This window comes from Sprattus sprattus, assembly GCF_963457725.1.
Source record: "Sprattus sprattus genome assembly, chromosome: 4".
Taxonomy (NCBI): Eukaryota; Metazoa; Chordata; class Actinopteri; order Clupeiformes; family Clupeidae; genus Sprattus; species Sprattus sprattus.
In genome coordinates, this window is record NC_137923.1 from 45000671 (window position 1) to 45015023 (window position 14353).

General features: G+C 42.6%; 2 protein-coding genes across 2 annotated transcripts; one reads left to right on the forward strand and one right to left on the reverse strand.

Annotated features, from left to right (window-relative positions):
* Positions 1–1292: 1292 nt before the first annotated feature.
* On the reverse strand, positions 1293–2381 carry ccdc127b (coiled-coil domain containing 127b; the record flags this gene model as incomplete). The annotated part of the gene is made up of 2 exons (XM_080836335.1): positions 1293–1978; positions 2276–2381. The coding sequence occupies 2 exons, from the start codon at positions 2379–2381 to the stop codon at positions 1293–1295; spliced, it is 792 nt and encodes a 263-aa protein (XP_080692461.1).
* A 632-nt stretch (positions 2382–3013) lies between these two features.
* On the forward strand, positions 3014–14196 carry sdha (succinate dehydrogenase complex, subunit A, flavoprotein (Fp)). The gene is made up of 15 exons (XM_080838031.1): positions 3014–3098; positions 4098–4181; positions 4538–4699; positions 5156–5299; positions 6250–6414; positions 6648–6796; positions 7068–7192; positions 7711–7879; positions 9549–9744; positions 9846–10017; positions 10160–10278; positions 10706–10817; positions 10973–11103; positions 11469–11582; positions 13620–14196. Exons 1-15 carry the CDS (start codon positions 3039–3041, stop codon positions 13704–13706), a joined length of 1989 nt encoding a protein of 662 aa, XP_080694157.1. The 5' UTR covers positions 3014–3038; the 3' UTR covers positions 13707–14196.
* The last annotated feature ends 157 nt before the right edge of the window (positions 14197–14353 follow it).

The window sequence follows — 14353 nt, forward strand, 5'->3', positions numbered from 1 at the left end:
GTGACAGAATTGATTTGAGGGTGCGATTTGTAAAAAAAAAACTGAGGGGGGGGATGTTTTTCTTTTTTTAATCATGGAAAAACAAGCAATGTAAATTGTTAGCTATCCTAGACAGCTAAGCAAGCTAGCGAATTGCCAATATGATAGATAATCAATGGTTTACCTGTAATCTTGTCTTTACATAGAACTTCCTCGTTACATTGATTGTTGACGTAATGTTAGATCAGAGCTAGCCAAAGTTTTATGCTGTATTGCTGATCTGCTTTTAAGACACACTTTTGTTTTTATCTTGAAGTTGTTCATTTCTGTTGTACTGAAATGAAGTATAAATAAAGAATAGGTAGGCCTACTCCCTTTGTCAAGGAAGGATTATTATTTAAGGTGGTTATGAACTGTCAAATGGACAGTCATGTTGTAATTTTAAAGTATAATTTAAAACTGTATGGTATGCAGCCATTTATTTCATTGTGTCTGGCTATGCTGTCAAAATATTACAATTTGACGAGGCGGCACTTACCGTCTTTAAAATGATCAGTTAGCCAGACAACCTGTATTACAATTTCAGTTTTCTTTTTTTAAACGAAGCAGTGTTAAGCCAGTGTGTGTGTGTATTTATTTGTCGAAGACAAACTTCTTTCTAAACCAACAATAATATTAAGGATGTTTGTTACTATACTTCTACCTTCTATCAATCTTAATGGGTTGCTAGTGTTTTGAAATTAATCTGGGATATATTGCAGTGCAAGAAAATAGTACAATTTGCATGTGCATACATTTGCAATTAAATGTCCTTTTGAGACCCAAAATCCAAAAGAAATCAGTTATTATTTTAAATGTCCTGATATTATTTACCTGTAAGAGCACTACAGAGCCGTTTTGAATGGAGTCTTTTTTCATAATAAGCATAGATGAATATGACTTTTTAAAAAATTCCAGGATGGCCCCGTCTTTGCAAAGAAATTACCAAAAATCTTCTTAGGTCCCTTCTCATAACTTATAACTGAGTACTCCATAGAAATAATGAGCCATGTCTTTACTACACTAATTTTATTTACAATAATTGTTGTAACTGTTATAATAATTGTAATGGGGAGTGGGAGAGTTGTCTTGTCTAAAGGATTGTATTTCTATTTAGATATTTAATAGGTTTTCCCCAAAACAATCTTTCCACATTAACATATTATAGGACTATACATCAGGAATGTGCAGTGCATGATAAAAATGTTTATCTTATTATTCACATGAGTGTAAATCTGTCACATAATTTACGTCACAATTTCCTCCTGTCCATGTTATTTCTCAGTGGGCTGTGTTGCCAGCAGAGACGCCTCAGCCCTCTGGTGTTTCTCGAGAGTCACCTGCAGCTGCCAGTACCTCAGATAGACCCACATCAGGCTTCCGTTCCTGCGCTTGTCTGTGTTCAGGTACTCTGCGCACCTGCGGTCATTTGTAAAGATGTCCCTGAGACTGTCCTCCATGCCCAGTCGAGCAAGGACCGGCTCACGGGCCGTCATCACTAGCAGGTCTTTCTCCATCTCCAGCCTCTTCTCCCTGGGCACCAGGATGCTGCAGAAGGCGCTCTGCCTCTCCACTAGCTTCTCCTCTACCTGCCTGAGGGCCTGGATTGCAGTCTGATCCCGTTGTCCCTCCTTCCCCAGGGCCTCGTGGAAGAGTGCCCCGGCAGCGCCGGACTGCAGCACCTGACCTTTCTCCAGGTCCAGGGCCTGGCGCTCGCGCCTCAGTCCTTCCCTTTTCTCCAGAAGCTGCTGGCTCTGGGAGGCCAAGGCCTGCTTGAATCCTTGGGCACGCCTGCGTTCTCTCTCTAGCTCCATTTCCAGCTGTGCTGTCTCCTTACGGTCCTCTGCAAGTGACTGCCGGTACTTCAGCTCCAAGTCCTCTTGGATAGCTTTCATGGTCTTATCATACTTGGTCCTGGCCTCATGAATCTCTTTCTCTGACTCTTTGGACCATATCCATCCTGTACAGATGATGGGAAAACAGTTACACGAATGCATTTCTACCTCTACATATCTTCAGGTTTATGGATGACGAGGCTCTCTTTAATTGGTGTGTATGTATGTTTTTTTAATCATCTGGTGTTAAAGCACCACACTATCATTTTTTTGGTGCAGGGTTTTATTGCAACAGACCACTTGCCCACCATCACTGGAAATAACTGGCGAAAATACTTTTTAGCAGACAGAATGCCCACATTTCTTTGGTGATACAGACTATTTCCAGGGAAATTGTTTTGGACCATGTGTAGGCTACTTACGAAATGCAGCGAGGCCCAGCATGGGCACCAGGAAGGCATAATTCCACTTGCTGTTACCCCCACCCGCCCCCTGGTCGGGCCTTAGGTTCCAGTCTGGGTCGTTCATCGTTCAAGTTGTTGTCACTCACTGTTCATCTACATCTATGAAGCCAAACAAGAGAATAAACCCTGCTTCACCAAAGGTTTAACCATTGACGTATAAACGTGGTTTAAACCAACTGTAAGGTGGTCACGAACTGTCAAAAGGACATCACTTTGCAACTTTGACGTAGGCCTATCATTAACAATAAATGGTATGCGGTTATTAATTGTATTGTGCATTCCTATGCGTCAAAACATACAACTGGCAAATAACTTGTTATAGAATGCACACATAAAAGCGTACCTGAAAAAGCAACCTTAATATTTCACAGAAACCTCTCGTTGCAGTTTTCATTTCTTACCGAATCTTGTTTCCTCTTTCAGCCATACTACTTTTATGTTTTGTGAAAAGTTGGGGTGTGAAGGGTGTTTGGTCAACATCTATATGCATAGCAATGTAATTGTCTGTCACAATAACAAATGACTGATAATGTACCATCATGTAAGTATGTTGAGAATAGTCTCCCTACCCCATGCATTTCAGAAAAAGATTCGTTAGAAATGTATTCTTATCTCGAGCCCCGCCGTACAGTTATGAATGGGATCTTCCTACATAATCAGCGTCACCCCAATCGTAGATGAACGTGGTAACGTCACCAGATTGTCTTTCAGCACAACCATCATGGCTTCCGTGTGTACTGCCTCCCGTGTCCTCGGGAAAAGGGTGTTATCAACGAAAGCTGTAAGTTATGCGCGATTGCAGATCTAAACGTTGTGTTGTTGAAAGTGTACAGTTGTTGATGTTTGGAACTAGCCTTCATTTGAGCGAGCAAGCGATGCGTTTTCTGAATCGAATGCTTTGCATTTGTAGAGACCGGTTTTGTAATAGTAATGCAGTGTGGTTAGATAACCATTCCATATGACAGCTAACAAGTTAGCATGAAAATTCACTGTTAATTTTGGTGAATTGTTATGAGTTAAGTACACAGATTGTGTACTTTTAATTGGAAGTGGGAAGCAGAAAAGATTGTTCGTTGACAACACTGCACATTTATTGATACATACATGCTGTACTTGGGGTAGTTAGCTGTTAGCTAGTCATGTAAACAATCACCCACTGAAGGTCAGTCAAGGGAAACTACAATGTTAGCCATCCTAGCCAGCTAGGCAAGCTAGCGAATAACCAATATGATAATCAGTGGTTCACCTGCAATCTCGTCTTTACACATAACTTCTTCGTTACGTTGAGTGTTGACGTAATGTAAGATCAGCGTAAGCTAATGTTTTATGCAGTATTGTTGATCTGCTTTTAAGAATTTTGACTTGACACTTTAAATAAGCCGTCATCTACGTAGCATGCATGGCTCTTTTGCAGTGGGACATTTTGTAATTTTACGACTAATTATGTGGTCTGGTGTGATTTCAGATTCATTAAATCAGTCCTCTCTAGTTTCAAAGGGAACTGCATTAGTTATGTAACATGACCTCCTAACGACATCATACTAGACATTTGAGTTTCCTTTCTCCCTGTCAGTTAGTGCCTCGGTCAGTGCACATAATTACAGTCGTGAAGTAGGGTCAGCACTGGAATTCCTGCATGTTCACTAGCTAGCCATGAAATACACTACACAAACCATCATATTGTCCGCTATATATGACTGGGATTATGTTGACTTTTTTTATGTGGGATTATGTTGACTTTTTAACTCTCTTAATACAACACATTGCATTTCATCAACAGCTTCCAGCAGTATCTCAGGCCAACTCCAGAAAGTTCCACTTCAACATCAATGGAAAAAGGGACACTGCTAAAGTTTCCTCTGGGGTAAATTCATATCCTAATTACATTAACATTACAACATTGTGATGTGGTATCATGTTAATGTGTCATTATCAGAGAATGCATCTGTAAATTTAATTTAGGGGAATATTCTCTACATCATGCATGTTCAAGCAGATTATATTTTGTGTCAGGCAGCAGCGGTCATAAATTATATGGGATTGAATGAAATGCATAGCCTATACCTTTGTGACCCTGGGATATTCAGACTCCTTTCAAACATTTGTGATAAACAGATGCGAGATTCAGATCCCTCTCAAACATTTGGATTCTATGCAAATGTATCTTGAGTGACAGAAATAGTCTCATGTGTGCATGTGCGTACCTGTCTTTGTCCCCAGATCTCAACACAGTATCCAGTGGTGGATCATGAATTTGATGCAGTGGTGGTGGGAGCTGGGGGCGCTGGCTTGCGCGCTGCCTTTGGATTGTCAGAGGCTGGCTTCAACACAGCTTGCGTCACAAAGCTCTTCCCTACCAGGTCTCACACTGTTGCTGCACAGGTACAAAAGTCAAAGTCAAAAGACTCATTGTAGAGTAAGATAGTAAGATATTAAATTGTCATTGTTATTTCCGGTAATTTGTGAACTTGTATCTGGAGTATGTTCAGAGTATGTACATTTATGCGAAATGGTATACCAGATTCTACAACTGGTTTCTGTCTGTTGTTTTCTATATATATATACTGTAAGGATTAATTGCACAATCACTGTGTTAGTGCTTGTCAATTCGCTGACTGCGCACAATTCATTCACAAAAGAATCCAAAGGTTACCCTGTTGCAGACACCAAGGAAACTAAAGTTATGTAATCTCTGCAGCACCTGCAGCACCTAGACTTTGTTGTGTATAGTGTGTACATATACCACAGCCATGTCTGAGCTGGTTTTGTGCTTGTCTAGCAAATTCTTGAAGACCTTTACTGACTGAATCAACCTAAAGCTGTTCTGTGTACTTCTAGGGAGGAATCAACGCTGCACTTGGCAACATGGAGGGCGATGATTGGAGGTGGCACTTTTATGACACTGTGAAGGGATCTGATTGGCTTGGCGACCAGGATGCCATCCACTACATGACTGAGCAGGCCCCAGCCGCTGTGGTTGAGGTGAGAGGAGTATTTGCTGTAAACATCTACATGCACAAAATTGGCTACTGTGTCTAAAGCAGTTTTGTAAATGATACAGTACGTGGTTCTGTTTTGAATAGGATGTAGGGCAGCCGTGGCCTACTGGTTAGGGTTTCGGGCTGGAAACCGTAGGGTGGCCGGTTCGATCCCTGACCAGTAGGAAAAATGTGGGCGGGGGAAGTGGTAGACCACTGCTCTCCAATGCCCACATCCACGGCTGAAGTGCCCTTGAGCAAGGCACCTAACCCCGATCACTGCTCCCCGGGCGCCTTCAAAGGCAGCTCACTGCTCAGGGTTAGTGTAACTTCACTTCACTGTGTGTGTGTCACTTCCCTGGATGGGCCAAATGCAGAGGTGGAATTCGAAGTGTGTGTGTGTGTCTCTTTCACATTTTGCGTAGCTTATGCTAGCTTTACGCTAGACGATTTTGGACAGATTTGGGGTCCGATTCACCCCTCCCACTAAGTGCAGCATCGTTAACAGTGGGGTTTACAGACCTAATCTTAACCTTGATCGGAGTGTCCCAGATTTCAAATCATTAGGACATCCTTAAAGTTATGTTGGTTTGCCATTACCCCCTGACTAAATCAAATAGGGCCCTACCTTGTTGTGTGATCTACTGACTTGTCGACTGACTTTCTTTTGCAACTGAGCAGGGCCCTAAAACTTCACCTCTGAGATGTCTTGCATAACTTTTGTCCATTCATCACTGTTCATACTGAGCAGTTAGTACTATTTTTGGAGCCCTCCCTCAACTTTTCCAAGAATGTACTAAATGTACTAAATTGTGGCTTCACATTCCGTTCACGTCCACTGGGCCGTTTTAACTGTTTCTGATCTGGGTTGTTTTTACCTACTATCTCTATTGGGTGTTTTTTTTTTTTTACTGGCACTCACTGTGCTCTAACACACTCTAATCCTCCTTGCAGCTGGAGAACTTCGGAATGCCCTTCAGTCGCACAGACGACGGCAAGATTTACCAGCGTGCTTTTGGTGGTCAGAGTCTGAAGTTTGGCAAAGGAGGTCAGGCCCACAGATGCTGCTGTGTGGCTGACAGAACAGGTCACTCCCTCCTGCACACTCTTTATGGACGGGTAAGATGCTACCTCATTACCCTGTACTTCTGTCCCATTTTCAAACTTTGATACTTGCATGTATAACCTCAGCGTAAAACTTTGATGGGTTGATTTAGATTATTATTTAGCTTATTTTGTGTTTTAATGATTGAAAGAACAATCTGGTACATTTGGACTGCGAGGCAGAAATCAGTTGATTTTCCTCAGGCTCTGTAAGCATGTGGTGTTTACGTGTGCTTGTTTTCTTCCAGTCTCTGAGGTATGACACCAGCTACTTTGTGGAATACTTTGCCCTGGACTTGCTGATGGAGGATGGGGAGTGCAGAGGGGTGATCGCCCTGTGCATGGAGGATGGCTCCATCCACCGCTTCAGATCCAAGAACACAGTCATCGCCACTGGGTAGGAGCAGCCTTTACCATGAACCACAAGAGTGCATACAATATATACCTAAAGTAATATTACAATAGAATAAAATAAATCTAAATAAGGTACATTACTAAATAACAATTAATCACTAAATGACTATTAATTGCCAAAGTTATAAAATTACTCTAAAATGATCAATATGAAATGGTGTAAGTCAGTGAAAGCATGCACACTGTAAAATTGAAGATGGTATATGTGTTGTCTCTTTGCTAGCTCTTTTACTGACCTGTGTCCTCCCCTGCAGTGGTTATGGCCGTGCATACTTCAGCTGCACCTCAGCCCACACCAGCACTGGAGACGGAAACGCCATGGTGACACGTGCCGGGCTGCCCTGCCAGGATCTGGAGTTTGTGCAGTTCCACCCCACAGGTGAGTTGCACTCCAGAAAACTAGGACTACTGGTTGAGTAATGCCAAAGTAATGGGGTTTTATCCATTAAAATGCTGAATAATGCAGATGAATTCACCTGGAAGCTGAAATGCTGATGAAAAAGTGTTTGGTGGACACAGGCCCGTACAAAAGTTGCTTTGGATGAATGACTAAACCTAGATTATCGTAGTAAGAAGGAGGTTTAAGCCACAGCGAGGGAATGGATCACTGTAAACTCGGTGTACCTGTAGTAAAATGTAGTCATGCTGTACATTGTGGTAATATGCAAGCCACTAGTTAAAACAATATATCTTTCTGCCATTGTCTTGTCACTGTTCCTGGTATGATAATCTATCCATTTATGTCTCACTTCCCTGTCAAAGAGTATTAAATGTTACTGCCACGTGTATGTGATGAATATAGTGTAAAATACGCAATAAATATATTACTTGGTGTCCTCAGCCAACCTGTAGCGAGTCTGGTCTTGCGCGGCTTATTATATTACGTTACCCCTCAAGGTATCTATGGAGCCGGTTGCTTGATCACAGAGGGTTGCCGTGGAGAAGGTGGAATCCTCATCAACAGCGAGGGCGAGCGATTCATGGAGCGCTATGCACCAAATGCCAAGGACCTGGCATCCCGAGATGTAGTGTCCCGCTCCATGACAATTGAGATCCGTGAGGGAAGGTACAACCCAGCGTTGTGTTCAAGTGTAGCAACTGTTGTTACTGAGTCTTGAAGGAAAGCTGATTTATTGTCATAGGTCAGGTGATGATCGTTGACATGAGACTTTCTGGGAACACTGTGTTCTGTGGTTGAACGCCAAACACCATGTCCAAATGTCAACGTAGTTATTTTACATGCGTTATCCTTAGTTGACATCCCAGTCATCTTGCCAAAGTGACACCCCATACACGTAAACTAGAGATGCTATTATTTCATCCGCAACCGCATCACAAAACGCATGATCCGTCCGCTACTCATCCGCACCAATTTTTTTGACCAATTTTCAAAACCGCACCCGCCCGCCATCCGCCTGTTGTTTTTAGGTATAGGCGCTGCTGACGCGAGGCTAGAAAGTTCTTGCCTGTTCTTGAAAGGAGACTGATCCAATGCCGCAAAGATATTTAAAGGATAAAGCCCCTAGTATGAAAGCCTATTGGCTATGTTGTAGCCTATTCCCAGAATATTATCAGTGAAGTGACGTCTGTCTCCGATCGATGCACGGGGAGAAACTTTAAAATAGCCAAGCACATCGGCAAACCTGACCTTACCATAGGCTAGTAGGCCTACACTTTTTTATCATTGTAATAAAACGCAATTTGGTACACCATTTTAATACGGTAATATAGCCTTGTTTTTAGTTTAGAAGGAAACGCCGAGTCTGTTAGCCAATTCCGAAATTTCACCGCATTGTAGGCTTTATACTGTAACAACCCCAACACTTGCCTGCTTGCCTTGCAAATCAAAGTTTTCCGACTATTTTTCTTACCTTCTTTCTTAGCTGGTGATGTTACTGAGCTAGAAGTGTAACTTGTTCTGAACATCTCGCGCTGCCAATGCCCAATGTCACTTCTGAGTCAAATCACTCCATCATCTCTTTGAAATTCCTTATTCCACGAGTGGTAGGCTACAATGACTGGCTGTTTTAAAATATAACTAATAGCCTAACGAAACAAAATAACCCAGGCAGTTTCATCTACGACACGTTAAGGCTTCTTCCAATACTGACAGCTGACTCATAGCTTGCAGGTTTACGGCGTTGCAAAGAGACGCGACATGATAGGGATCGTCACTTAATTTGAACTTTTTTGCTTCCTTTGTTTGCTTTGTATGCATACACGGAACTAGGCCAATTTACTGCCTGATGAAAATTTGATTATTTAAAAATGTGCTTGGATGTAGGTAACGACATTTAACAATGTGTAGATATTTTGAATTTCGTTGGGTAAACCGCCACCCGCCCGAATTTAATTAAAATATTATTTTTTTGTCACGTCACCCGCCCGATCCGCGGTTTAACCGCGGAGTCCGCGGGTGCAACCGCCAACCGCGCATCTCTAACGTAAACACAACTATGTACATATACACACATACACACCAACAGATGCATGACTCAGCAGCTGCTTCTTTATATAGAAAAGACCTTCACTGTAATGATTTGTGGCAGACTATGTGGTGGCTTTAAGGGCCACACACAGCTGCACTACAACAAATTCCGAAACAAATGTGAGAACCTTAGGTGAGAACAACAGGTTTTAGGCCACAGCCTGCATGGACTTCCAGCACACATCAAAACAATTGAAACAGATGAAATTTCAAGTCCAATCCATTGTGTGTCTCTCCTCCTCCGTAGGGGTGTGGGTCCAGAGAAGGACCACGTCCACCTGCAGCTGCACCACCTGCCGCCCCAGCAGCTGGCCACCCGTCTGCCCGGCATCTCCGAGACTGCCATGATCTTCGCTGGCGTCGACGTCACCAAAGACCCCATCCCTGTGCTGCCCACTGTGCACTACAACATGGGTGGCATCCCAACTAACTACAAGGGACAGGTACATAGTTAGTTTCTTGTTATCTTCCATCTCTTCCTGTTGTGTTTGCTGACCTCCTCAGGAGTGTACCTTTTGGTAATGTTTCTTTCTGAACTTACCAGGCTATCATCTACAAAGACGGCCAGGACCAGATTGTGCCTGGGCTGTACGCTTGCGGCGAGGCTGGATGTGCATCTGTCCACGGTGCCAACCGACTGGGCGCCAACTCTCTACTGGACCTGGTGGTGTTTGGTCGCGCTTGCGCCCTCACTATCGCCGAAGAAAACACACCAGGTAACACCGTCATAACACTGAAGATTACCAGAGCTAACAGAAATCCGTATAAACTGGTGATGCCATACAATTCTGTCTGGCAAAGGTGTTATCTATTATCACACCCTTGATGACTGTGGTGGTGTTCCCTCTGTGCCCGTAGGTGAGAAACTGCCCCCACTGAAGGCGGAGGCTGGCGAGGAGTCCGTGGCCAACCTGGACAAAATCCGGTTTGCCAACGGAGACATCAGGACCTCTGAGATCAGGATGAATATGCAGAAGGTTTGTGATTTCCTTAGGACAGCATGTTGAACCTGTTCGATGACATTGACCACTGGCGTTTCATGTGTTGTGTGACTCCGGAACGTTGAATGGAAGTGGATGAGTGGTGATCATTCTTAAATATTGCCCAGGTTGACATCTTAAGTACTATAAATTCAGTCAGAGCATGCCAAATCAGAAAATCCTATCGCTTAGTTGCTCACATATGCATAGCACCCGAGTTACTGCTGATGTCTAGTAAAGTGGACAGGACACAAGATTATCCACATGAGATTACCAAGCATTAACCTTGCAGTTTCCGATGCTGTTGCATGTACTTTGTGGGGTCATGTCCTAGATGACCTTTGCTGGCACCTGGCCGTAATCTCTCTCTCTCTTTCTTTCCCTCTCTCCCTCTCTTTCTATATCTCTACCTCCATGTCCACAGACCATGCAGGCCCATGCTGCTGTCTTCCGTACTGGTGATGTGCTGAAGGAGGGGTGTGAGAAAATGGACGGCATCTACCAAACCATGAAGGACATCAAGACCTTTGACCGAGGTTGGTTTCTTTCCCTGTCAGCTGTCGACTGTACAGGAAGGCAATAAAGAACAAAAATATAATATTACGATTACACAATAAAATCAGATAAATTGTAATCTAATGTAAACTATGCTTTACAGTAGAATACAACATATGATGTTCTTTTCGCCTAGGCATTGTGTGGAACACAGATCTGGTGGAGACTCTGGAGCTGCAGAACCTGATGCTGAACGCCGTGCAGACCATCACTGGCGCCGAGGCCCGCAAGGAAAGCCGAGGGGCCCACGCCAGAGAGGACTTCAAGGTGGGTCGCTGCTCTGCCATTGTGCTGTCGACGGCATTCAGGCCCGTCCGCTGTCCTACGCTGGTGGTCATCCAGTTTGGCTCATGAAGTAAAGCAATTGATCTGCGCTGAATTTAACCACACTACCGACACTCTTGATCAAGGCCCTCTGGAAGTGTTTATTATCACCAAAGCCTTGCAGTCACCACACTGACCGATCATTTTCTGTAACGATTCGCCTCATCTTTTTGATATATTTAGCTATTTGTATTAACATTGTGCTTTGAATACTTGGAAAAAGTATCAGAAAGGGCCTCAAAAGTACTGGGATAGACTGCTTATCTGTGTATTAATGGCATTAATGCTGAGGACCTCTTCTGGTTTAGGACCGTGTGGATGAGTATGACTACGCCAAGCCCCTTCAGGGACAGGAAAAGATACCCTATGACGACCACTGGAGGAAACACACACTATCCTTTGTGGACCCAGAGACAGGAAAGGTAGGCGTACTGAGAGAACAAAGCAAGATGTAATGTTACAGCTGAATATTGGAAGCTTGTATGTGTGGTTGCCTGAAATGCTGTATTTAGTACGTACGTACAATTTCCCAGTGGTCTGTACACTGGTGGCAAATTACCAGTTGTGGATGCTGTTTCAGTGCATTCTGGCACACCCAATTACAGGACACGTTAACCTTCTGTCTGCTCATTTTACATAAAGAGCCTGCAGGAAGACAAAAGAATTGTGGAAGTGCACTATTTTCTGTAAGGCCCCATAAGACCACGTTGTTGAGCTTAAATTCTAATAAGGACAAGTTCATGCTGGGATAAATAGCAGAAAAACAGTCAAAATTATTGTTCACCCAGAAAGTCACATTTTACTAAAGCTTCATCCCATTGTTTTCTCTCATGTAAGGGTTGCTTAACAGTGTGCAAAAATAATGTTGGTGTCAAATAGTAATGAATAGAATTAACTACACAGTATGTCCACAAAAGAAAAGATCCACACTGTTGTTTAATTCAAAAAGGAAAACAAACACAAGTCTGATTGTGTGGAAGGTGAAGCATTGCTTTAATAATACGTGTTTTTAAATAATTACTTTACTTTGATTATCCTGACAGTAGTCAAATTTTATGAGCCCATATAACTAAGATCAATTGCAACCAAGGCACCACCACAGATAGACTTTCGTACTGAATGTCAGTGCAAGAACTTTCTGTTCTAAAGGCCAATTTAGGGTCGTTTTAGACGCAGAGGCGTAAGCACGTAATTTACACAAGGAACTTGTTTTAGACAAGTTTTGATTTAAGGTTCGTTTTAGACGTAGAGCCGTGTTGCAAGGCGTGAGCCATGTTGCGTGTTGCAAAGCAAATTGACGCCAGAACTGTAGATTTTTTTTTGATTTAAGTAAGCCTATGTATTGCAGCAGGACAAAGAACAAACTTACCGGAGCATGAAAGTGTAGTGGGCGAAAGGCTTGATGTTATGAATACATGTGTTACACAAAATACAACTGGCGTACCAGTACCAGTGGCGAAAAATACAGCACATGACGCAAAAGTTCGTTTATTGACATCTTTTAATGACTGTGACAGGCTTTAAAACGACATTACATTATTCAAAGATGAGGTGGTAAACGGCGAGAGAATCTCATCATGTTGTCAATGCTTGTAACTACAATGGTGCTGGCCACAAGATAACGGTTAACTTTTGTATGAGCAGACCGGGCTCATTCTATCAAACTCACTGGTGCAATTGATGGATTCACGTCAATATGAACTCAATGAAAGATGTCACCATGACTCACAAGTGGCGGAAAATGATTATGAAAGTACCTATTTGTTCGTGAATGACCACATTCTCTCCAAACAATCGCGGGTGAGAATGGGATATTCGCGGTAATTTGAGCGTCCTTATAAGTGTTTAAAGAGGATTTGTAAAGGAGTTCATGTCTTCGGACCTCTTCTTTTATGTTTGTTCCTAATCCATAAGAAAAGGCTTGTGAGACGGTCTGCAGGGTATTCATGATTTAAAAAAATGTCTGGGTCTAAAAAAGACTGTATGCTATTAACCCGGAAACGTGAGACTCTGTGTGAAAGGCTGTGGTAGCCGGCCAATCACAGCCTTTGCGAGCTGTGTAGGGCCGTAGTGTTTTAGTCGCATAGTCAGGAATTTTGGGCGACTCACTTAAGCACGTAAGGGGGGGTATTTTACCGCGCAAGGGGGGGTTGTGTATCTTACGTGCTTACGCGTTACGTCTAAAACAGAGCATAATTCGGCCTTAAGAGCAAATACGCCAGTCAGTTAACACGCCCTGTGATTTTACATTTCAAAGTAACTTGAAGGACCAGTGTAACAGCCTTCTCTGACTTGGATATAATGCTCATTAATGTATGACTAGGATATAATGTTGATTAATGTATGACTAGGACATAATGTTGATTTCATTGAAAACATTTGTTTAATGTAGTTGTTGAATGTGTGTGTGTGTGTGTGTGTGTGTGTGTGTGTGTGTGTGTGTCTTTTTCCTTCCTCAGGTCACCTTGAAGTACAGGCCTGTAATTGATGACACATTGAATATGGAGGACTGTGCCGCCATCCCTCCTGCCATCCGGTCATATTAACCACACATATATACACCCCTCTGTGACCATCTCAGGCTTGTCTTTATTCATGACAAGAATTCTCCGGCAGTTATCCCAGACTCGCTTCTGAAAGGCCCTTTTGCAGTCCATTCAGTACGCAGTACATACAAAGGACCTTAATGGATGTTAACCGATCATAAACACCTGGTTTGTTTTGTGTTTATTAATATACGGAATTATACTCTACAGAAATGCAGAAAAGAGTGATTTATCATCCGTCTCCTTTGCTTATGTTCTTTGAAGCAAATAAATAAAATATTTAATATTTAAATATTGACTGATTCTTTAGATAATGTTTTGAAGAGGCAACAATACTCTGTACAAAAATATGTTATTTAGTTAGGCTCTTCTCTCAAATGCCAAACTGATTGTCTTGACTCTCGTGGCCTTCCGTTCAGGACAAACACACTCCCATGCATGTCAAATGTTTTGTAGGCTTTATTGAATAAAGATACTCTGTTGTCCTCGATTTGTCTTTCCATCCAGCATATTTTTTAGTGTACATGGTCAAAAACTGTTATCGTTTCATCAGAATCCTGATAGGTCAAAGACCAAATAGTTTGAGCGTAGCTCTGGGATTGGCCCTGTATCTCAGCTACTGTGTGTCGCTCATATGGAGTAGTTTG

Bases quoted from the DNA above. Each gene is read 5' to 3' on its own strand.
- sdha (XM_080838031.1), top strand. From the start codon at position 3,039: ATGGCTTCCGTGTGTACTGCCTCCCGTGTCCTCGGGAAAAGGGTGTTA. The intron at 9,745-9,845 runs GTACATAGTTAG...TGAACTTACCAG, and splicing joins CAACTAACTACAAGGGACAG to GCTATCATCTACAAAGACGG. The intron at 10,279-10,705 runs GTTTGTGATTTC...CCATGTCCACAG, and splicing joins TCAGGATGAATATGCAGAAG to ACCATGCAGGCCCATGCTGC.